Source organism: Vulpes vulpes, chromosome X, assembly GCF_048418805.1.
Source record: "Vulpes vulpes isolate BD-2025 chromosome X, VulVul3, whole genome shotgun sequence".
NCBI classification, from domain to species: domain Eukaryota; kingdom Metazoa; phylum Chordata; class Mammalia; order Carnivora; family Canidae; genus Vulpes; species Vulpes vulpes.
This window is the reverse complement of record NC_132796.1, coordinates 77,516,901-77,542,417: the sequence shown is the minus strand read 5'-3', so window position 1 is coordinate 77,542,417 and position 25,517 is coordinate 77,516,901. Positions and strand designations below refer to the sequence as shown.

Sequence of the window (25,517 nt, the reverse complement as noted above, 5' to 3'; positions counted from 1 at the left end):
ACCAAAATTAGTATGCTCTCCATGCACAGTGATGATTGGATCACTACATCACAACAGAAGGGGAGTTGTGGTTTATTAACTTCATGAAAATAAATGATTAAAAACAAAAATTTCAGGTGAAAAAACGAACCAGGATAATAAAAACGTTAAAAACCATCTTGCAAATGGTTTCTCTAAGAAAATAATTTCAGCCTTTAGCGTGGACCCACACCCAATTATCTAAGAAATTTATATTGAAATTCATGCCACTTTGCAATATGGGAGAGAGTTGGAACAACTTTGTTACAATTATCTGTGGAGTGGTGAACCTTATTTCAAACAGATGTTAAGATCCCCTTGTGAGTTTAAAAAAAACACTCTCTTCCCAACCTCCCAGATTCTTAGCAATTTATGGTGGGGATGGGGTAAATAAGCCAACTCATTTGCAATAGTTCTGATGCTGTTTTCAGAGAGAGCATTTTCCAAAAACCATCATTCTTGTAATCATTGTACAGTTCCCAAGATTAATGCATGTTAAAAAATGAAAAGCCATTTCTCTCCTGGAAAATTTAAGAGTTCATTAGAAACATTAATTATTCTCCCACTGTTCTGATACTCCAATTCTATATCCTCTAATGATATCTGTACTGCAGTGTCTGAATGACCAATTACCTCAAAATTGCTTATAACCCAGATATACAGAATCATACATTATTACAGTAATTTTCCTCTATGAATTATACCATTTGGTAAAATAATCTTCATCTGTCTGTTCTCATAATCACTCATCTTTCTCCTAGAATCACCTCTAAATGCAAATAAACTTCTCCATACGTAAACACCAAAGAGAACAGGCTGTTTTACCAGGGTAAACCTTTATCTCTGAATCTGTCCCAGTGAGAAGATCCACTTACCTCTTTTCAACGTTGCTGTGTCTCAAATATTTAATATACTTTTTGTACATGACATAGCCCTACCCTTCCCAGGATGTAGCCTTCTATTTCAGCTTAACGTGGCAAAAAATGGACTTACCTTCCTAACCTCATTGATACGTTGCTCCTAAATTTTTCTCCAGGGTGCTGCTTGTTGTATATATTCAATGCTATTATTAATCTCTTGATTTTTGTTTAGCCTCTACTACATTTTCCCTGATTAGCCCTTCTTGGATCCTATCTCAAAATTGCTTCAGCTACCATCTACAAATTTTATTTCCATTGCACATCTTCCTTAATTCTACACCTTCCACCTAAACTCTTCCTGGAGGGTGAAAGTTGCATCCAGTATTGATCTGATCCCCTGTATTTACATTTGTTTCCCTACACAATGGCAGAAAAGAATTTGGCGGGGGGTGGGGGGAGGGGTGGGGGGGGTGGAACAAACTGATATGCATGCTCACTGGAGATGATTTTTTCATGGCAGATTGGTCATCATAACAACTTCACTAAGATCATTTAAAGCAATATGACATATTCTGCAAGAGTAGGAGATCTCTGCCCCAAATTTTGTTTGCCTTCATGTAGATAGTCTGACAGCCAAGGTTTGCTGATACTGAAGGAGCAGGGGAATGGAGAGAGCAGAGGGTTACCTAAAAGCATTTTGATTATTTTGGGAATACCAGCAGTGATTGTGAAGGGGCGAAGGTGAGTTCATGGAACTCTCCTACCCAAAATGAAGCGTCTCTTGCTGCTTGCAAGCCTCCCTGGGGTTACCTACCCTGATCCCAAATGCTATCCAACAAATTAGATTCCACAGCTCTGTGTGAGCCGGTATCCAGAAGTCAATTCTTGTAAGCTAAAGGTAGTTTGCCCCATTATCTGGCTCAAATGATTCTCTGTTCTGTTTTCATGTGTCGACAAAAATTTTTAAAAGATTTTATTTATTCATGAGAGACACAGAGAGAGAGAGAGAGAGGCAGAAACACAGGCAGAGGGAGCAGCAGGCTCCATGCAGGGAGCCCGATGCGGAACTCGATCCCAGGACTCCAGGATCACACCCTGCGCTGAAGGCAGGCACCAAACCGCTGAGCCACCCAGGGATCCCCTGTTGACAAATTTTTAAAAATTAAGGGAACTGGATTATGGGGGCCTAATTAATACTGTCTAGTCGAAGTTATTTGTTTTAGGAATACTGTCTAGGCTTAAAAACCCAAGCTACAAAAAAAAAAAAAAAAAAAAAAAAAAAAAAAAAAAAAAAAAACCAAGCTACCGCTCTTTGCAGTGGTTGTCAAGCATTATTTGGCCATAAATATAAATGACAAACATTTTGAAATGTGGCTATTGCTACCATAGTTACAGAACTATTTTCCTATTCAGTGCTCAGGTAGTTTAGAAAAAATATAATTGTGTTTGCTAGAAATGTACCAGAGGTTACACTCTCATGCATAATCAGTCCTGCAACCTCCTGTGAATATATCGAATGACATAGCCCTGCTCCCCACAACAAGGTTGGGACAAGATGTTCAAATACAGTTTAACAACTTAGTGTGAATAGAGCTAATTCATCTGTAAGTCTATGACCACCTGTCCAGGCTCAAAATCATCCTCTTCTTCAGGATAAAGTAGCTTCGAGAGAGCTTGCAGAGCTGAAACCGAAGAAATGGTTTCGATCTCCATATTTTCAGACTCTGGATTTTCAGTTTCCGTATTTTCGGTTTCTGCATTTTCCGATTCCATATTTTCAGGTTCCATGTTCTGAGGAAGAAGATAATCAGAAAGAGATAGTTTGGTATTCTGTTTCATTGACAACCAAAGATTAAATCAACCTTCAGCCTTTAAAGTAATCCTTACAGTTACATTTAGGGTAGGAATTCAGAGTCTTTAAACATCTTGGAAGTGTCACAGACTTTAATGAATAGCCTGAGTAAAGACTATTGTTAATTATTTGGGCATAAATATAATAGGAATCTGTTCTATACCACTGCTAATATTTTTTAAACATGATTTTATAAAATTAAGTCACAGGGAACACTTCTTTAGCACTGTTATTAAATGATCCACTACAATTCCTGCATTGTGCCTAGAACAGTAATACAAAGGGACTCTCAAATGTGTGCTGGTACAAAATCACTTGTCAAAATCAATCTGCATACGGATGGTGTTTTACAAACCTTCTGTTTTATTATGTTTTACTATTATTTTGACTTTCTTTTTTAAATGAAAAACCTATCTTATTGCCTATAGGAGATGTCAAGGGTATGAAACAAATGTGAAATTGCCTTATACATCTAGCATAGAGGCAGTGTATCACAGTGGTTTAGAGTAAGGTGTCTGGAGTCATGCTGCCTAGATTTGTATCTATTATTTACTTCCCAGCTCTTTGATGTTGGGCACATCATTTAAACTCTATACACCCCATTTTCCTCACCTGTAAAACAGGAATAATAGTGCTACCTCATAGGGTTGTTATAAGGATTAAGAAGCTTCATACATGTCAAAGAGCTGGGAACAGTGTCTGGCACATAGTAAGCGTGCAACATGTGTTAGCTATTATTGGTCCTTTAAAATTTTAATTTTACTGGGCATGAATATCACTTCTAATAATGATGTCAAATAAGTTAATGATAAAATTCATTATTACATTGGAAACTCATTAAATTGGAAAAGGTGAAATAAGTGGTGATAAAACAATCTTCTCTCATGGTATGTATGACCTGATAGTCTGTTATGGAAATAAATAATTGACAAATTAAACACAAAGGCTCTTGTTTATATTTCAAAAGTTCTAGTTGATTATCTGTTCATTAAATATTTACTGAACACTAAAAGCAAAAAGCTTATTGACACATTTTCTACCTTTGAAAACAAAAGGGGAAATGGATCCAGGTCTCAGACGCAGTGATATGAACAATATTTTGAGTTGAGATTGCACAAACAATGAGGCTTTTATAAAACAAATATAGCAGAAACTGTTTTATTACTCCAGCATTTCCCACCTTACACAATTGTTGTGATGGCCTTATTATGCAACGCAGGTGAAAGAGTTTACTAAAATCTGAAAAGTTGTATAAAATTGTCATTGTTATTTGGCACATAGGGCCTGCACACACAGATACTTGATGATGAGGCTTGTGAGAGCTTAATGGTGGGCTGGTGAGAGGGGAATAAACTGGAACCAGCAAAGCTAACCCAGAAGAAGGGTATTCAGAAGTCCCAAATACAGTGTCTGAGGTAGCGATCAGAATTGCTATTCATATATTTTCATCTGCTTGGTAGGGGCATGACAGCGGGACTTTGGGGACATGAGCAATGTTTCAGGGCAGAAAGATTGAATAATCATGGTTACATGGAGGTCTGTTTAGGTAATCGGTGCCTAGAAGTGGTACATAGGTGGGGGGTATAGGAAGTCTGTTTAGGTGAACAGTACCTAGAACCCTGGTCCATAGGTAGGAGTGTATAGGAGGCAGGGCCAATTGATTCTTGAGGATTACTGGGGAGTTGGCAGCTAGATGAAGGTTCAGAGTAGGGCAGGGCTCAATGTTACAATTGGAAAAGAGAACTAGGCACTGAATCAAAGGCTTTCTCATGTTACTGGGTAGTTACATTATGAAGCAAGGCTGTTGTTCAGTGGGTACAGTGGATACTGGATTGAGGGAAAGCAGATTTATCCTAAATCCCTACCAGTTGGGAAGTAGCTCTGGCCTGGTTATCTGGTGAGAGGCAGGGCATGGGCAGTGGGAAGCCATCCCTGTAAGCTGAGAGTCTCAAAAGCCAGAGCTGGCATATAGTCAACAGTTTATGAATACTGAATGAAGCAGGATTAAATTCACACGAATATTGTATTTCAAAGTAGTCACCTTGGAAGGTTATACGCTGATGTAAATTATAATATCAGTGTTCAAAATATTTTGGAGTTGCCTTCATATGTATCACCAAGAAAATAGGTATCATTATGGCATCACTCAGTTTGATTATACAACAGATTTGTCCCCAAGTGATTTCTAGATGTATTTAGATATTACATCTACTTTCAAAATACGAAGATTTGCTACTTTGAGGAGATTCAAGAGAATGTGCTATAGGCCTGAAAGCTATTCTAAAAGAGTATTTTGAAAAATAATTTGAGCAATAGCAAGAGCAAGTGGATAGACTCCCAAAGAGACTGCTTTAAAGGGGATGCCACTTCTTGGGATGTATGTTTGATCATATAACAAATCATCCACAATAATTTATAGTAACACTCTACATATCTAAAGCACATTAGGAATTAGACTTCTTAAATTCTAAATTATGCTGGCATAAAATGGCATAGATTCTTCTGTAGCTAAAGGGGCATAGACATGTCATAATGAAATTGGCACGTTAGCAAAAATATTTTTTACCATATCAACTCTAACAATAACCTGCACACACAAAATAATAAATCAAAACATTCTTGTTGATATTATATTTTGAGAAATGAATCACCAGTACTTTGTGAATAACTAATTATTTGAAAGGATCAAAAGAGGAAAACAGTGATGTGAATTTTTGGAAAAAAATATTATAAATTTAATGGAAATGCAGAGTCTATCACCTTTTTTAGAAGTCTGACAAATTAAGAATAATTTATTAAACTTTATTGAAAACAATAAAGTTTACTTGACAGAAACATCACATTGTAAAAACTAAAGCAAGATGCCTTTTTACAAACCATGCAGTATTATTCATTTATAAGGCTATCTTTTACCTGTAAATTTGAGATACATTAGGTTCATCTTAAACCCTGCAACCAAGGTCATTTATGATGTCACCCTAACCTAATTTTCTGCCACTCCTTATTCTCCTACATGCAATCTGTATTCTGTTAAAAACTGAACTGCTTATTAAACATACCCCATGGGGCGCCTGCTTAGCTCAGACGGTTAAGCATGTCTGGGCCTTTATTTCCACTCTGGTCATGATCTCAGGTTGTGGGATTGAATGCCAGCTCCAGGCTCCCCACCTCAGCGAGGAGTCTGCTTTGGATTCTTTCTCCCTCTTCCTCTGCCCCTCCTCCCCAAATAAGTAAAATCTTAAAAAAAATACTCTATAATCTCCTGCCTTTGTACCTTAGAATGTATTCTTCCTTTTGCCTAGACTACCCAGTGTAGTGATTTTTTTTTTTAAAGAACATTCTAGAGCCCCATTGCCTGAATCTGGCATTGCCACATAAACAGGCCAAGAATAAATTGAAATTAAAGAAAACTTAAGTAATAGTTTCATTAAAAACAAAATATATTGCTAAATAAATTTGAGATTTGGTTATTAGAAAATAGATTTTCTAGGCCCTTTGTTTTTATTTCTTGCACTCTCCTTTGCTAGGCTAATACCAAAGGCAGAATTTTCCAGATAAAGCCTATGATTTGCCCACATCAACTTGAGCCATTGGGGCCTTCATACATAAAGGTATGTATGACTGGGCGTATTTCTCTTGGTACTAGCCACAAAGAGCTAAGGAGACAGACACTTCAGAAACGGCTCATTACAGAAACATAGAAACCAGTTAGGGAATAAACAATCTCAACCAGGATGGCTCCAGACCCATGGCACTGAAGCAGTATCAGTAACCAGGGATTAAGTCTGACTCTGGTTGTGAGGGCTGGGGTCATTCCTTCTATTTTATTTGCATCCATCCACAGTGTCAGTAGAGATGATTCTTTGACTTGAACTAAATGGAGAAAAATCTAAGTGAAATTAGTAAAAACCTTGAATAACATACTACTCAAAGGCAAATGTTATATTAATTCAAGTATATATAGCAAATAAAACCAGGGAAATAAAGAATCATAGCTAGTATCCTTTGGGAACTTGTTTAATAGGTAAACACATACCCCTATGTAAAGCACTGTTTATAGTTGAATGATCTCAAAGAATTCAAAATCCATTTACTCTCTTAACTTGGGCATTTCTCTGGCAACTTTATTCACATAATTCTTATTTAGCAATTTCTGAATTAAAATTCTTCTGAAAATGCAAAAGTAAACATCATCTCTGCCTATGTCTGAATTAAATTACAGTATGTTGGCTAATTTCTTTTTTTACATTTTTGACAGCTATACATATCAATGATTATTAAAATTAATTCATTTTGTACTTTGTCTTTACAATACCAAGAATGATTTCCTTTTTTAGGTCTCAAACTTTCACTGCCATAAAATGTACCAAGTCATAAGTAACTATGAAGACTTAACAGGGTTTTTCTTATAAATTTAAAATATATTTAATAGGAAGATGATTTTTGAAAGTACCTGGAATATTTCATAAATGAGCCTCTTTTAATACTTCCTCTATTACACTTTATTTTAGACAAACTTAATACACTTGGCATTTTTTTTCTCTTTAATCCTCATTCTCTACCTCTATCTAAAAAGGACCTGAAACAGCAAATTTTCTTTCAGTGCTTTGAAATTTTCTCCCTAAGTCAACAGGCCAGTGCTTAATTTCTTTGGGAAACAGTCTCTGTTCTGAATCCTTGTCAGAACAAGAAGCTCTTAGGAGAAATGACCCCTACCACTCTGGTCAAATTCTGTTCTCTCCCCTTCTATTTTATTTTATTTTATTTATTTTATTTTATTTTATTTTTGACACTGTTTCTTACCTTTTGACAGGTATAGTCCAACGACTATAATACTTACTCGCCTGATCCACCCTCCGTGAGCCTGGGTGAGTAGCAGGCTCACAAGTAGTCTTCGCACACGGCGCTTCAGCCCACTTAAGTGCCGTCTGTCTGACTGCTTCTCGGTCCTCAACGGATCTGACCAACGTCCATTGGAACCCTCAGGCCACAGTGTTCAGGTTTGCGCAAACAGGCCATTGTCCATGTAGAAAGTGGCACGGGCCAATATTCTTTCAATTTGAACAGCGTCGTACCCCATATATATATATATATATATATATATATATATATATGACAGATTTGTATATTTAATATATAAATACAGATATATATATTTATCTCTCTATATACATATATATATATATATATATATATATATATATATATATAATCTCCCACCAAGCCCCTCTGGTAAATGATGCCTGTGTATGTAAAACACAAGGAACAGTGGGTTATCTGGAGCACCCAGATCTACCTATAAGGGCACAGTTTTCACTCTCAAATTAGTGTTACAACCATATGTATGTGTGAGTTGATAAAGGGCATTGAGAAGCCTTCGTGTGTTCATTTTGGCCTTCAGACGGTCGAACAACATCTATTCCCTTGTATTGTAAACCGTCCCACCTCTCACAACCTGAATAGATTTGAGTTTTGTTAAAGCTGCCTCCAGCTTCTAGTGTCTAGGTCAGGGGAACTTAGGGAAAAGGTCTGTTCTACTTGTTACTTGTGGCTTTTGGGGGTATCTTTTCAGAGTTAGAAATACTCTAGAGTTCTCCTTAGTTTTTCCGATAGACAGGGTGTTTGTGGACCCTTTCTTTCCCCTTCCTAAGGTTCAGGTTTTCTCACCTGGGTCAGGTTTCGGGTCGCTGGCTGGGCGGAAAATAGCGGAGAGCTCTGCGTCTCTTTGTTGCCTAGGTAACAGTTTTGTTGCCCCCTCCACTCACCACCTCCCGGGTTCCCGCTTGACTTTCCTGGCCAATCACAGAAGAGTTTCCTTTGAAACAACACCAGAACCAACCAATCCGAGCGCGCGCCAGTCAGGGTCAATGGCCGCCCTCTCGGTTTACCTAGGTGGACCCCAGTGAAGTGTCTCTCAGCGTCACTCCAGCAGCAACCTGCCTGCTGGAGAGGCCGTTTTTTTTTTTTTTTTTTTTTTTTTTTTCTGGTGGGATTAGGCCCAGGCCCGCCTCTCCGACCGCTTAGACAGTCTCGGAGGTCCTCCCCATTTCTTTTGGATTCCGGACTGCCTGCGGCGCAGCGGCGGCTGGCAACAGGGTAAGTTTGCGGGGTTTTCGTTTGTCCCAATCCTCAGCGGGCTCGCTCATCTTTGCACTTTTCCCGCAAGTGAATTCCAGACTGGACAATTGATCCCGTGGATCCGGGACATTGGTGGTGGAATGAGAGGCTCGGTGGCCCGGGGGTTGAGAAGGTTTTGCTGCAGCTCTGCACGCGCTCCCCACGCCCCCTCCCCGCCCCGCGACAGAGGCACGTGTTGTGGTTCCGTCCAAGCTCAGCGTCTCTCTGTGTGTGCATGCATGTATGTGTATACACCCGCGCGCGCAGGTAAGGGGGTACCGCGCTTCTTTGCCTCAGCTCAGCTTGTGTGAGGGGAGATGTGTAGGATAGGATCCCGCTTCTCCTCAGGTTATCGCGCGCGCGCGCGCGCACGCGGGGCGTGTTTGTGTGTAAGGTGGGATCGCGCTTCTTTTCCTTCACTCAGCGTGTGTGTGTGTGTGTGTGTGTGTGTACGCTAGGGTAGGGTAGGGTAGGGTGGGATCTAACTTATTTTCCTCTGCTGTGGTGGGCAAGACTTCTGGCGCCTGAAGGGGGGAGAGCATCCCTGTTGCCGCTACAACTACGGTCCCACCCCAGTAACAGAGGGGACCCGGCGCCCTGCTTTTCCCGCCTTGGAGCGGAGAAACGCAGGCGCGCCGCCCGCTTGCCACTGCTTGGCAATCTGAGTGTCTTCACTTCACGTAGAAGTTCAGTTGTGACACGGGTTTCACGTAAATTCCGTGGTTTGGTTTTGAACAAAAGGGGCAAAAGGGGATGACATAATAAGCATTTGGACTTTTCGGAACTGATTAGTTGCGTTGGATTGTGGGGCCCCTAATTTGTTATTTGAGCGTTGTGGGCAAAGAGCGATAGAATGGCTTTAATGGATGGTTACATTTGGTTAGCCAGCGATTGTAATTCGATTAATGAGTTCACTAAATTGCTTTCCTTCTTTTGGCTATCATGTTTTTCCAGCTTCCATCTTATCTGGTGAAGGCGACAGTGAAGCCTGAATAATTGGTCCATTCTACTTGTTATTACCACAGCGAACGGAGGTAAATAAATCGAGGTATAATGTTTAAGTTATTAGCTAAAAGTAAAGTTACTGGCTTTTTGGCCAAATTAATTATACCACAATACCCCTTATGACTATAGATGATTGGAGTTTAAGTGTCTTAAATTTTGTTATTTCCCTAGAAATTTGTGGAACTTAGGTTTATATGCTCTTTTTTGATTGTTTTTTTGTTACTATTCTGCCTCATTGTGCAGTATTCTAAGTAATGCCTAGCTAGTACTTTTCAGACCTTTTTGCTGTAACCACAGTAAGAAATTAATTTTATGTTGTGACCTAGTATATACATATACAATATATAATTGACAGTCATTTCACAAAAACAATACTTAACTACATGCAATTTACTCTGATGATATCCATTATATATATGTGTGTGTGTGTGTGTGTGTGTATTTTAATGTAGACCACAATCCACTAATGAATTTTCATTCAGTTTGAAAAATATTGGCTTTCTATCTTTTTTTATCTTTTTTTTATCTCTTTCTATCTATTTTTATCAAACGTGTGTGTTTAGGAATCACACAGGATGTTTGTCACTCTTGGAGAGGAAGAAAATTTTTCTCTGTCCCTCAAGATTCTTCTAGGTGGACTAAGACTTAAATTGACATGAGACAGATTAAGAGGAGAAAATCAATGTAATTTTGTACATAAGGGGAATCTACAGATGAAATTCCAGACAAGCAAAAGGAGGTATATATGTCATCCTGAACTAAGGAGAAAAAGTGGTCTGGGATTTCAAAGGGAAGGAACACAACTCGCCAGAAGATGAAAAAGAGTAAATGTTTGGTAAATAAAGGTTTGCTGGGCTATTCAGAAATCATAGGACATAGAGAGGACTTTAACCAAACAGGCTTTGCTAGGTTCCTTCCTGTCTACTTTGCCTAGTTCATATTATAATGTTATCTGTGCTGATAGCTCTCTTGCTGGAACAGGTCCTTTATCTAAAATCTTTCAGGCAGCTGTGTGTGTGCATGGGGGTGGGGGGTGGGGTTAGTTTCTTTCTGAGTCTTTGGGCTTTGTTTTCTGCTCAGCATAATCTTTGGTCCAAGTCGCTCATCTTGAGGATGCCTGCCTTTGGCCCCTAAATTGCAAATGCAGTTTTCCCTGGCTCCAGGTTCTGTGTGTCTGTGGTGGGGAAGGTGGTTCATAGAATATATTTGAAGGGCTTGGTACAGTGCCAGATGTACAAATATTCAATAAATAATAGTTTACATCTTGGGAAACAAATGCTATTCATCTTTGGGGATTCAATTGCCCCTAGCAAGGTGGAATCCAGTGCTAAGCACTGTTTTCCCCAGGATTTAAGAGGTAGGCAAGTAGGGGATGAGCCCTGGATCTGAGGTGAATCTTAGAGTACTTGAATTCCATGGAGAATTTTGTAAATACAGAAACTTAGGGATAGAACACAAACATTACAGCATTTCCGTGATTAGCCCAGGATCACATTGTCAGTAAATGGATCTCAGAAATAGAACTCACTTAATCAAGTCTAGTATTCTTGATAGCAGGTCAGATCTAGAGGCAGAAGTTTAAACAGGAAGAGAGCTCTGCCTTGCAGAGGCTATAGAATTTCTGGCTTTTGACTACTGACTTGAGTGATCTAAAAAATAAAAAATACACCTAAAAGTTTATAGCTATGAAAAAGAGATTTAGTTTAGCTAATTCTTCTATAATATATAGAACTGTCTGAAAATACTAAGTACATAATTTTTAAGCCAGCATTAAAAGAAATTAAAGATGAAAAATTTCCTCCAATTCTACAGCAAAAAATATAACTGTTATTTCTGTTCCCTCCTATTTTATTCATATGTACCCATGTTTTAAAAAAAGATTTTATTTGTTTATTTGAGAGAGAGAGTGAGTGAGTGAGAGAGTACAAGCAGGCATAGGCACAAAGGGAGAGGGAGAAGCAGACTTGCCACTGAGCAGAGAGCCTGAGGACATGGGCTCCATCCCAGGACAAAGGCAGATGCTTAACTGACTGAGCCACCCAGTGGCCCCATATGTACCCATATTTTTAAATTCTCTTAATCCTTGCTTATATAGATAGGTTTTGTTCCTTTTATTTAATACTGTTCTGGGAATTTTTTTCTATGTGGTTGATTGTTTTCCTTTTTTAAGATTTATTTATTCATGAGAGACAGAGAAGCAGAGACATAGGCAGAGGGAGAAGGAGCCTTCTTGTGTGGAGCCCAATGCCGGACTCGATCCTAGTACCCTGGAATCATGATCTGAGCCAAAGGCAGACACTCAAACACTGAGCGACCCAGGTGCCCAGGTGGATAGTTTCCAAATTTTTTATTAGTAAAAGCATACTAATGTTCCATAGGAGTGAGATGGCCATAATTTACTCAGTCTAACCACAGAAAATTCATTTCCAGTAATTTCATGTTATCAATAACATTAGGGGATCCCTGGGTGGCTCAGCGGTTTGGCCCCTGCCTTTGGCTTGGGATGTGATCCTGGGGTCTCGGGCTCTAGTCCCTGCATCGGGCTCCCTGCTTGGAGCCTGCTTCTCCCTCTGCCTGTGTCTCTGCCTCTCTCTCCCTCTCTGTCTCTTATGAATAAATAGATAAAATATTTTTTAAAAATAGCACTATAAAGTTTGGGTTATTTAAAATCATTTATATAATTTTTACCTTCCACGAAACTCAAGAGGAATCCTAACAGGAAGGCCAGGGATCTAGACCTGAGACGCTAGATTTTGTCCCCAATTAGATGTATGAATTTACCCGTCTAGCTTTCTGTTGCCAGAGCAGCAGTGATCAACCATAATATCTATTGTACATATGAGTTAGACTGGATGCATTTTTAAACTAATAAGTATAGACATTTTCAAAATGATTTACTTTACAAGATATGTGAACCGTAGCAGATTTGAGCAGATTCAAGTGCCATAATAACACTCAGGCTGATTAGCATTCCTTATGAATATATTTTCCAAAGATTGTATGAGTGCATATTCATTTGTAATTAAAAAAAATTTTATAAAGGAGCCAATTAAATTGGGAGAATAAAAGCTATAATTGGCCTTTATTAGTGCATCTCCCTTTTCAAAGCACACATATTGTCTTATTTTCTGCCATTCTAAAACATTAGTCCTTCTTTTTTTAAAATTATAAAGTATTTCAGACAAAAGTACAGAGACTATTCTACACCATCATCCATGTACCAACCAAAGATGGTACATGATCTTAATGGTTGTTAAGATTTTGCCATATTTTCTTTAAGTTATGTTTTTTAAAGAACTAAAACATTATAGCTAACTCTTTGTATTCCTTCCCAGTATCATTTCCTTCCTATCCTGGAGAAAATTGTTCTTCTGAAGTTGTTATATATTTTTCTATGTATGTTTTTATGTGCGTTCAAATGTGAATGGCCATAAATGATTTGTAATCTATTCTTTTGTATGCCCTTTAATATTTACATACAGTGTACCATATTTGTCTTCTGCAACTTACTCTTCTGCAACTTTTTTGGGTCACCATTGTTTTTGAGATTTATCCAAATGGCTAAATATAGATAAAGTTTGCTTTTATTGCTGTATTCTATCATATAACTATGCCACTTAAGAAAAATCTCCCTATTGTTATTGAACATTTAGGTAGTTTTGAGTATACAAATATTCATATAAGTCATACAAATACTGTATGATTCTAATATGAAGTTCCTAGAATAGACAAATTCATAGAGACAGAAAATAAAATAGAGATTACCAGAGGCTGTGGGAGTGGGGAATGGGGAGTTATTTTTCAGTGCCAAACTCTGTATTGGCATTGAAAAGGTTTTGTAAGTGGATAGTGGTGATAGTTGAACAACATTGTGAACATACTAAATGCCACTGAACTGTATGCCTAAGATGGTTAAAATGATAAAGTATACAATATTTTACCACAGTCAAAAATGGCAAACATAAGAATTATGCTTATTCTTCAAAGGCATATACTTGATGCCATGGTTTTGGTGGAATGAAGCACTGAGAAAAGTGAGATTTATTTTTTTAAATAAACTTTAAGTTATATTAGCCAGATCTATTTTTCCTTGTAAAATGATAGTTTTTGAAATTTTTAAATGACTACTATTATTTACATGCTTGTGTAAGGTTTTTTTGCATACTGTGCTTCAGAAGTCTCTGGGGTCTTTTTGTTTGTGTTTTGCTCTACTTCTCCAGTGTTTTGGGGAGGATTCATCTCGGTAGGCCTTTGAGGCTTTCTTTTTGCATTTGAATGCCGTTCTTCCTTTGTTTCTTTGATTAGCTCTCAAGTGTTTTACTCTCTTTCTTCTCCCCATAACACTGTTCTTCCCCTTTCTCCCAACCCCCATCCCCACTCAGTGCTCTGCCATCTTGGGTCATCTCTGCCCAGATGCCCAGTTTCCGAATAGCCATGCCTTCTATTTGGTTCTCTGTCTTCCATGTCTGCCCACTCATAAGTTTCCCTCCTGCACACATACACCCTGCTTGCTCTTTCGTCTTTCTCAGGGCTTCCAAGATTCTTCCTCTCTCCAGTCCTTCTGCCCACCTTCCCCCTTTGATCCCACCTCTAGTCTCTTCCCTTTTCCAATTTTGTAAGGGCTGTAGGCATTTACTAAGAAAGAGACCTGTTTCATGGCAATTTATAGTCTTCTACAATGTTGTACTTTTCATATTTGGAAAGTTGGTCTTAATTTTGGGATTTTTTTAAAGAAAATTTTTTTCTGACTCTTAAAAAAATAGGATTCTGACCTTATAGCTTTGATATGTTATTGGATGAAGGAGGAGAAAAGCACTTAATGTGAAAGAAAATTGGTAAGTTATACTGCTAAAGATGTTTAATATGAACTCATAGCTAATGTACCATTTTCAGTAACCCTGTATTTTATTGTGGCATAAAATAAAATGATCATCATTACAATTTTGATTCCTTCCTATTTCCCTTAAAAATGGCTGGGCAAATTTTACCTGTCCCTCTCCATTTCTCTTCTGGGGACTCAAACATTTAGAATAAAACATTAGTAACTCAGTTTCTAATTCTAGAGTTGGCATCCATAACTATTCAGTGGCAAGTAAAGCACCTACTATACTTGGAGGCTTACATTTTTCTACTTTCTGGGAGGCTTTCATGGTGGAACAAGGAATTTCTTCAGTGAATTTGTATTTTCCTTTGCTTTTCTGCCTCTCTCTTTAGGTTTTGGTAATTAATGATATGTTAAAGAATCATACGTGTTATCAGACATTGCTATTTATAGAGATGGCTTTATAACGTGACTAATCATGCCAGATCACTTAGTCATGAATTTTTAAAAGATTTTATTTATTTATTCATAAAAGACAAACAGAGAGAGGTAAAGACATAGGCAGAGGAAGAAGCAGGCTCACTGTGGGTAGTCTGATGCAGGACTCAATCCCAGGACCCTTGGGATCATGACCTGAGCCAAAAGCACAATCAACCACTGAGCCACCCAGGTACCCCTAGTCATGATGTTCTTGAGGTGAAGTGAATTAGTGGAACTTGATGGTTGTCAAGTAACCAGACAGGTTAGGGGGAATGTTGCCTCCAAGGAAGAATAGTCTATTTGCTTCTGAGAAGGTAGGAAACAAATTTCATGGTTGAGCTTCTATGCTAGTCACTGCTTGACCATCATTTCTTCAAGTGATATCAGGGAATAATGGCATGAATGATTCCCCCAAATCATTTATACTTTATGAGACAGAAGCCTCTAAACATTTGTGCTGAAATAGCTTATTATAGGTACTCAAGCTTGAGTTTATTTTGTTTCTGTCATTGAGATAGAGACTCCTCTTTCTAATAATGCATTGATTATGCTAATATCAAAATGGAAGTACTGTGACCATTTCCTTCACTTGGCCTTGGGGAAGTGATTTACTATTTCAGAGACTCAGTTTCCTCAACTATAGAATGGAGATCAAAATGCCTTCATGATTTGTTGTGGGTAATTGGAAGATAAGGAGTTTCTGATTCGATAAATGCTATCTTTTATCTTTTCCCCCTTTATATTACATAAGAGATTCAAGAACTTAAGTGGTAAAAGATTTGTCCTAAAATGACCTACCATAATTTGTTGGCCCGCATTCAGTTTTTCTACGACCCAGAATACTCCTAGGACCAATAAATGATGATAGGTAATACATAGGATAATCTCCATGCTGATAAATTAGATAGATGTATGGTAATTTTTTGAATTGTAATTTGAAATCCAATTTATGTTCACTCCCTGGGCCAGCTACGAGAGGACTGATATCTCTGATTTGCTGATCCTTCACTGACAGTGAGGAGAACCCCAGCATTACATACTGGAAAGCTTTCATACAGCACTTTACATTAAATTAAATCAGACAAGGAGGGCCCTTTATAAACTTATTGTTAAAAAACATTTTGGTTACTCATTTAGCAGAACTGCCCGAATTGTAGAGGTGAGCACACCGAGGTTCCAGTGCATTTAAGTGACTAGTACAGTCTGATGGGCAGGACTCATTGAATGTTTTTTTTCCTATCCAATTGTTGAGTTAATTCAGTAAGCCCTATTGAGATTGGACTGTCCTGGCAGGGAGCATCTGCCCATTTCTAGGAACTTTTTCAATGAGCTCTAATGATTTATGGGGGCCTAATAGGTTTTCTGCAGAAATCCTTTACCAACCAGTATTTCTTTCTTAGAACATGTGTGCTTGTGTTTAAGGCATCCAAGATAGAACTGTAAGCTGGGCTCAACATAAAAAGCTGTAGTTTTGTCAACCTAAAGCTCCTATAGTCAGGCAGTGTGGATGAAGAGAAATTGAGGTTGGCTGGAGGAACTCATCATGACAGAGACAGCTATTTCCACTCATAGCCATGTATAGGGAGTATAGACTTGTTTTCCACTTTTTCTTTTTCTTTTTAATTTTTAAAAGATTTTATTTATTTATTCATGAGACACAGAGAGAGAAGCAGAGTACACAGGCAGGGGGAGAAGCAGGCTTCATGCAGAGAGCCTGACATGGGACTCGATTCGGGGACTCCAGGATCACGCCTGGGCCAAAGGCATTCACCAAACCGCTGAGCCACCCAGGCGTCCATGTTTTCCACTTTTTAATAAAGCAGTGATATACATAGCGAAGCTAAAGTGTGCTAAGGTCTTGTTTGTTAAAAAAAATAGGGAATACGGATTAATTTCAGACTGTTAGAAAAACATGAATGTAGATCTGTATGTTACAAAGAAGAATTCAAGAAAAAAACTCATACAAATTAATAGAATATGCAACTTACAAGCATGGGAAAAATAAAAGGAATAGGGAAAATTCCATCAATTCAAATATGCAGACAAAGATAAAAGATGTATACTCTGGCAAATAAAAAACACAAAATAAGATGGAAGAAGTAAGTCTAAGTATATGGGTAGTTACAATAAATGTAAATAAAAGAAGCTCACTTATGAAGAGACCCTTAGATTGGATTTAAAATTTTGCAGTTTTGCTATTTACAAAAACTATACTTAAAATGACTCAGAAAGTTTGAAAACAAAGGGATGGAAAAATATACATGAGGCAAATACCAACCAAAAGAAAAATTGTGAGGCAGCCTTAATGTCATACAAAATATGATTTAAGGCAGTTTAGTAATAAACAGACATTTCACAGTAACTAAAGGAAAAAAATCTTCAAAGAGGCTATTGACTATGAACCTATGCTGTAACCACATAGTCTTGAAATATATAAAAACAAAAAGCAATGGGATTATAAAGAGAAATTGACAATCCCTAATAATAAAGGAAGACTTTTAAAACACTTTTGTCAGAAAATGGTTAAGGAAAACATATTGAAAAATGAAAAAGCATAATATGAAAGATTTAAGATCTAAATGGAATGGAAGGGAGAGAATCTTTGATGCCAAATTCTTAATGACAAAAATGCATTTTAGTTCAAATGTGAATTTTTTTTTCAAATTTTTTAGGTAGGAAAAATTTTAAGCTACATGCTACATTCAACAGGAAGATTCTTAAATTAATTTAAAAAGAATAGTAAGTCTACAAATACAAGGGGACAGGAAAAAACATGCCACCTTTGATGACTCCCAGAAAAGCCTCCTTTGGCCTGCAATGTGACATTGATGACAATACCTAAATCTGAAAGTATCAATTTCTATTACAGTCTCAAAACCAAAGTTTGGCAACAATTTTTTGACATTTATATTACCATATATATTTATATATAATAAATATATACATATAACTATATATCATATAACAGTAATCTATTATTATAATGTAGTTTATAATAACATAATAATTAAAACCTCAGGAAAGTGGTACCCTTGGGAAATGTAAGAGTAAATACAGCAAAAACTCTTACTCTGCTCAAGATGCCTCTCTGTGCCTTCTAGGACTGACTTCTTACACTTGAAATATTACACTTGACCATTTGAGGCTTACATTTAATAAGTTTTAACATGTGTCTAATAATAATGATAAGCATGTAGTAACTAAGACATTAAAATAAATATTGCCCTTCAGAATTACCCTTGGGTAGATGTTCACTTATATCCATGACACAAATACTACTCAAGATACCATATGTCATCAACGTTAAGAGGTACAGCTTTTCATATTTTAGACATCTCTGAAATTGAATGAGTCTGAACAGTCGATGGTGTTTTACAGTCCCTTTTGGCCAGGCAGAAGTTGAGTTGTTCCTGTATGCACATGCAATATCAAAATGTCTAGGATCAAAACTCGCATAATAGGTGGTTTGGGTGGAAATCCTGAGACAACAGGGGATCACCTTTAACTCCTAGAAACCAGTGGTTGTGGGCAGAGAATGGTGGAGATGGTTAACCAGATCTAGTTACTGATTTTGCTGAAATGAGAGACAAAAGGGCACTAGTTACATATTTGCAAAGCTGACTTGAAAGCATAGTTCAGTGGCTTTTAGTTCTCTTAATGAGTTCTTTTGCTCTATTTATGTAATCTTACATTCCCAAGCATACCACTCTCCTGAGGTTTTAAATGTTATGGTACTATAAATGATGTTTTAATAGCATATTATTATAATATATAGTTATTTATTATATTTATGATGTAAAGTTATATGATAATATCAAAAAGTTGACCTAAAAAACTCATTGTTGTCATCATGGCTTTGATACTGTGTCAGCAGTGCTCCTGGTGGCACAGAAGACATCAAAAATTTGACTTGAAAATTGGATTTTGAATAGTTTTTTCCTAAGGTATGCATGTTTGATTAAAATCTGTCTACATTGAGAAGAGGTCTTTCAAGAAGTATACAAAAATTTAAATGAGAAGAAGGAATTGTGACAGGTTGTTTTTTTTTTTTCATACTGGTGCGTAAAGTAATGGGGCTCTTAATTTTGATGAAATATTTTTTGAAACTGAATTCTTAGAATTGCCTTTCAGAGCTATTGTTTAAAAACTGATCTTTAGACACATCCCATTTTATAAATCTTGACTCAGAATTATAAGTACACAATGATTTTCCCTTAACACTTTAAAGATATTCCATCATCTTCTAACAGTTATTGCTGCTAATGAAGAGCCTTCTGTCAAACCGGTTATTACTCCTTATTAGGGAAATATGTTTTTTTCTTTCTGGAAATGTTCAGATTTTCTTCTCTATATTTAATATTCTAGTGTTTCAATATATTGTATATAAAGGATGTGCTTGTGTGTGTGTGTGTGTGTGTGTGCGTGTGTGTTGGCGGTGGGGAGGGGTTGTCTGCTTGCACCTGGTGGCCTTTTTAATCTGAGGACTCATTTTGATTCAGTTCTAGCAAACTCTTTTATTAACTCTTTCAGTATTGTCTTTGCCATTCTATATATTTCCTTCAGATATTCTTTCTGGATATATATTGAAGATGTTCTTTTGTTTTCTTCTTATCTCTTAATTTCTCTCTTCTTTCCCATCACTTTCTTTGGTCTGTATTCTGGTGGATATCTTCTATTCTCTCTTCCAGTTCATTGATTTTTTTTTTCCTCATCAATTGTGTCTAGTTTATTTAGATCTCTCTTGAGTTTTTTATTTCTAATAGTGATATCTATTTCTTGGATACTCCTTGGTTCTTTTTCATATTCACTTGTTTGTTTTATGGATATTATTTCTTTCCTTTTTAAAAAAGATTATTTATTTATTTATTCATGAGAGACAGAGAGAGAGAGGCAGAGACATAGGCAGAGGGAGAAGCAGGCTCCATGCAGGGAGCCCAATGTGGGACTCGATCCCGGGACTCTAGGATCATGCCCTGGGCTGAGGGCAGGCTCTAAACCGCTGAGCCACCCAGGGATCCCTGATATTATTTCTTTCTAACCTCTTTTTTTTTTTAAAGATTTTATTTATTTATTCATGAGAGAGACAGAGAGAGAGGCAGAGACACAGGCAGAGGGAGAAGCAGGCTCCATGCAGGGAGCACGACGTGGGACTTGATCCCGGGTCTCCAGGATCATGCCCTGGGCTGAAAGTGGCGCTAAACCACTGAGCCACACAGGCTGCCCTCTTGAGCTCTTTAGACATATTAAATATATACTTCTTTTTTTAAAAGATTTTACTTATTTATTCATGAGAGACACACACAGAGAGAGAGGCAGAGACATAGGCAGAGGGAGAAGCAGGCTCCTCACAGGGAGCCCAATGTGGGACCGGATCCTGAAACTCTGAGATCATGCCCTGAGCCGAAGGCAGGCACTCAACCATTAAGCCACCCAGGCATCCCTAAATATATACTTCAATGTGGCATTCATTTTCCTCTGTTATCTCTAATTCCTTGAATGAGAATTTTCTTTTTTTAGGGCTATAGACTGTTTACTTTGATGTTATATAATTCTTATCAATGAGTTAATTCTCCGGGGGGCTTTTTCTGACCTTGTGTGACCTAGGAAGTGGAGGAGGCACCTCCATTACATGATGTCCTGAGCAACCTACTTGAGCCTTGAAGGTTTCATCAGATCCTAATCAGTTTTAATGTTAGCATTTTAGCTTGAAGTTTCTATTCCATACAGATGAATGGAATTTGAGCCATCTGTGCTTATCTTCTTCACCAGCTTGGAGTTCCTACATGTTTCCATTGCCTTTTCCATTCTCCCATAGATCTTTCTCAGATTTAAGCTTCATTAGGCCTCTGCTGATTGAGGAGCCCTGCCCTATGGCCTCAGATCATACCCATAACCCAGCATATTTCCAGCTGTTAGGGCCACATACCTCATTTATGTCTCCCCCTTGGGCTAAGCAGCTTTAGCTTCTGCATAGAAATACGAATTCCTTCTCTGGCCCCTGAAAAATTGTCTTCTGTCTCCAAAAACTCTGCTTTGTACTTTCAAGAATGTTTTTTTTTTTTTCAAGAATGTTTTTATGAAGTACTTTTATTTATTTGTTTTTTATGAAGTACTTTTAAACTGATATTTCTAGGAGTTTGGAGTATGGGAGAGTGATTCCAGTGTGGCTTTCTCTGCTATCTTGACTTGTAGCTCTCATTGAGATTTCTAAAGTGTGTTTTCTTCCATTCCTCTCTTGCCCCCATAGAGGCCTTGGAGTCATAAGTGGGTTTAATTTTGGAGAAACTGGTACCCCTTCAGGTGGGTTCACTTTTGGCCCTACAAAGACAGTAACCACCACTTCAGCTATTGGGTTTACATTCTCTACACCTGGTGCAAGAGGGTTTAAGTTTAGGACTCTACCCCAACCAGTTATAAATAAGTACCTCTTCTACTGTCCTGTTCTCATTCAGTAATGCAGCTCTAGCTTCACAGACCAAACCATTCAGCTTTGGAATACGAGTTGTTATCACCTCCTGCCACAGAAGAAACTGGGTTTTCTGTTAGGGTAAGAGCAGTACAGTTTGATTCTTTTAGTGGTGACAAAGGTCATCATCTCAAAGATAAACTTTCCATTTAGAGTATGGAAGGGCTAAAGAAATGGTATGGTATTTCTAAGTCAACTATTTGGAATTATACCCCTCATTTCCAAGATAGTCTTATAAATTGAAGCCATATAAGATTTAAGGCACAAGGCACATTGAATTCTGATCTGTGATTTCCCTTCATTTTGTGTGAGCCATAGGAGGAGTGCTCACTGAGTTTTGGACATAAATCATCTTGAAATCAGGCTACTTGATTAAGTGTCTCTCTCTCTCTCGAGATCATTATAATATACATTCTTCCCTCTCGCGTTTCAGAATTTGAAAGGGAGCACTCTTCATGCCTTTATTTTTTAAAAAATTTTATTTATTTATGATAGTCACACAGAGAGGGAGAGAGAGGCAGAGACATAGGCAGAGGGAGAAGCAGGCTCCATGCACTGGGAGCCCGACGTGGGATTTGATCCCGGGTCTCCAGGATCATGCCCTGGGCCAAAGGCAGGCGCCCAACTGCTGCGCCACCCAGGGATCCCTCTTCATGCCTTTAAATGTAAATCCAGATGGATCCAGCCATTTCTTTTGGTAGTACCTGGTGGTCCAATGAAAAGCTGGAGTATTCTCTCTGGAATTCTCCCTGATTCTGTTAGTATCTAATAGCTTGTAATATCTGGTTATCTTCCCTTCCATATTGAGATGAAAACCTATAGAACAAAATCTCAAAAACTGTTCATATTTGAAACTTAATTTGTTGTGACTATGTTATCTAGCTGTCGTTTAATGTGTCAGAACTATTATATTGATTTTTTTCCTTTTTTCTATTTAGAATAAGTACACCAAAATTAAACTTGGGCAATACTTGCTCTCTCATACAACCTGCAGTGATTACAGGGGCTTCAAGGCTGAGTACCAGCACTCTTACCAACACCTTAACATGCAGTGTCCCATCATACTGGGTGACAGCGTCCAGCCTTTTGTTTTTGGCTCTGCTATCACCTCTGCTACTGAGTCTGGAACTGCCACAGGGTTCTCATTCATCAGTGGAAGTGCAATTTCAGTGCTGTCTCTGCAGTGGAGAATACAGCATTTGTAGTGTTACCCCTCACTCCTGCTACTCAGCCTCTAGTGGCACAACTGCCGCACAACCAATTGTTTTCTTCAGTTTTGGTGGGTAGCCCGCACATGTGGTTGGAACTCTGCTCCCCAGTGGAGAAGCACAGTATTCAAGACTGATTTTGAGATTCTTTTTTAGATTGCTTCAAATCCAAATATGACTCACTTCTCTTGCTGGAGTTTAATGTAATTGATAAATGTGATAGATATTAAGTCCAAACTGCTCCTTCTGGTGTTGCAGTTTTAGGTTTAGAACCAAAGAATGTTTATAGATCTTGGAAACTAGCCCTTTATCTGATATTGCCTTATGACCCAGCAATTGTACTGCTGGGGATTTACCCCAAAGATACAGATGCAATGAAACGCCGGGACACCTTCACCCCGATGTTTATAGCAGCAATGTCCACAATAGCCAAACTGTGGAAGGAGCCTCAGTGTCCATAGAAAGATGAATGGATAAAGAAGATGTGGTTTATGTATACAATGGAATATTACTCAGCCATTAGAAATGACAAATACCCACCATTTGCTTCGACGTGGATGGAACTGGAGGGTATTATGCTGAGTGAAATAAGTCAATTGGAGAAGGACAAACATTATATGGTCTCATTCATTTGGGGAATATAAAAAATAGTGAAAGGGAATGAAGGGGAAAGGAGAAAAAAATGAGTGGGAAATATCAGAAAGGGTGACAGAACATGAAAGACTCCTAACTCTGGGAAACGAACTAGGGGTGATGGAAGGGGAGGTGGGTGGGGGGTGGGGGTGACTGGGTGACGGGCCCTGAGGGGGGCACTTGACGGGATGAGCACTGGGTGTTATTCTATATGTTGGCAAATTGAACACCAATAAAAATAAATTTATATAAAAAAAAGAACCAAAGAATGTTTGTTTTGGAAAAAGTTACAACCTTCTGAGAACCAGCAGTCGAGACAAATCTGCATTTAGTAACGAGAGTTATACTGAAATGTTTTGATCGTTTAATGCTCGTTTTTAGCAAGTTTATTCTTATTCATAGTCTGTTGATATGTTCTGTTTTCCGTTTTGAAAATAAAACTTCTGAAATGTAATTTATCAGGAGGTACAAGAGAACAGGAAAGTGGTTTTAGAGTGAGGTAGAATTTTAGAGAATATTAATAATGCAATAAGTCACTTCTGTGGCATGATTGGAGAATGATAAAATATTTTGGCTGGTAGAAACATCTTACACGTGTGGGTTACCAGTTTCTAAATAATTATGTTTCAATAAAATACTTTTGACCTATATTGAACATTAATGAGAAGGCATTTAAGATCTTACTAAACCAAAATGCAGTTAATAGAGTTCTGGTTTATAAGCCATATAAACTTGATTTTATTGTAGATATTTTAGAACTTGGGAAATGTGCTGAATAAGATACTAATACATTTATTAACACATAATTTATTAATAAATTAATACATATATTAATAAATTAATACACGTTAATACATTTTATATTATAGTGTATTTTATTAAATTAGATATTAATAGTAATAATTTCAGAGCTTTTGGGAACAACCAAAATGGAAAAATATTTTTAAAATTATAGATAATATAGAACTAACTTATTTATAAATCATAGTTGTGATAGAACCAATTTTCATTGATTGGTATAGCATTGTAGGATATGAAGAGATGAAGTGGAACATTGAAATAATTATGCTAGAATATTTTGTTACTGCCTTGGGAAGGGCATCATTTTAATTGTATACAAATGAATTTTTGGTGTTAGAAATAATACACTCACTCTCAAATAAATTTAAAAAATAGAAATAATGCATATCTGTTATTTTTAAAAAATCTAGGAAATAAGTGTTTGAGTCTTGGCTCTGTTCATTAGTAGTTCTGTGACCTTGGGGAAGTTATTTTAGCCTCTCAGTGACTGGTTTATTCATCTGTAAGTGCTCAGCACATACCTCAACAATCCTACCTCATAGGATTCTATGAGTTAATATAGGTGAAATGTGTAGAACCTTGTCTGACATGTAATAGGCTCTCAGAGGTAGCTGTCGTTGTTTTTATGAAAATGTACATTTCCCTACAGTGTTAAATATGTTGGATATTGTCCTTTTTGTGTGTTTGTTTTTTAATTTGATAGCTTAACAGTGGAAATAATATCAGCATTATCTTGATTTACATTTCTTTACTAATAAGATTACTTCTTTTTGAATTATTTATTGAGTAATTGTATTTGTGTGTGTGTGTGAGAGAGAATTGAATAAATTCTTTGTTTGTATCTTATGCTCAGTTTTCCAATATGGTATTTATTTTTTCTTATTGATAATGCAGCTACAGTATTTTAACCCTTTGATATTTGTACTTGAAGTATTTTCCTAGTTTATTTACATTTTATTTTTCTAAGAGTTTTTATAGATATTAAAATATCCTAATTTTTTTAATTAAGCTTTTTATTTTGCCATCATTGTGGATTCTCATGCCGTTTTAAGAGGTAATAAAAATTCCACATATCCTTTGTCCATTTTCTTCCAGTAGTAACATCTTGCATAACTATCACACAGTATCACAGACTGGATGTTGATATTGATCATCGAGATATAGACTAGTCCTATCACTACAGGGATGCTCCATTTTGCCCCTTCAGAGCAACTGTTACTATAATTTTGTAATTTTCAAAATGTTATATAAATGG

The 25,517-nt window shown here is 37.3% G+C and overlaps 2 protein-coding genes across 5 annotated transcripts in view; one reads left to right on the top strand and one right to left on the bottom strand.

Moving 5' to 3' along the window:
- The window catches only part of DNAAF6 (dynein axonemal assembly factor 6), a 42,406-nt gene extending 33,941 nt beyond the window's left edge, over positions 1-8,465 (bottom strand). The window contains exons 1-2 of the mRNA XM_026014923.2: positions 8,398-8,465; positions 2,499-2,669 (exon numbers count right to left, since the gene is read on the bottom strand). Coding sequence (XP_025870708.1) covers positions 2,499-2,666 — 168 coding nt within the window. The 5' untranslated portion in view covers positions 2,667-2,669; positions 8,398-8,465. The remainder of the gene's footprint in view (positions 1-2,498; positions 2,670-8,397) is intronic.
- A 181-nt stretch (positions 8,466-8,646) lies between these two features.
- Positions 8,647-25,517, top strand: part of NUP62CL (nucleoporin 62 C-terminal like) — a 72,202-nt gene continuing 55,331 nt past the window's right edge. For 2 of the 4 annotated variants that reach the window (XM_026014903.2, XM_026014901.2), the window contains exons 1-2: positions 8,686-8,826; positions 9,802-9,881. The gene's annotated coding sequence lies outside the window, so the exon portion shown is untranslated. Of the gene's footprint in view, positions 8,827-9,801; positions 9,896-25,517 lie in introns of all 4 variants that reach the window. The other 2 variants (XM_072744896.1, XM_026014902.2) reach the window with 2 other exon arrangements.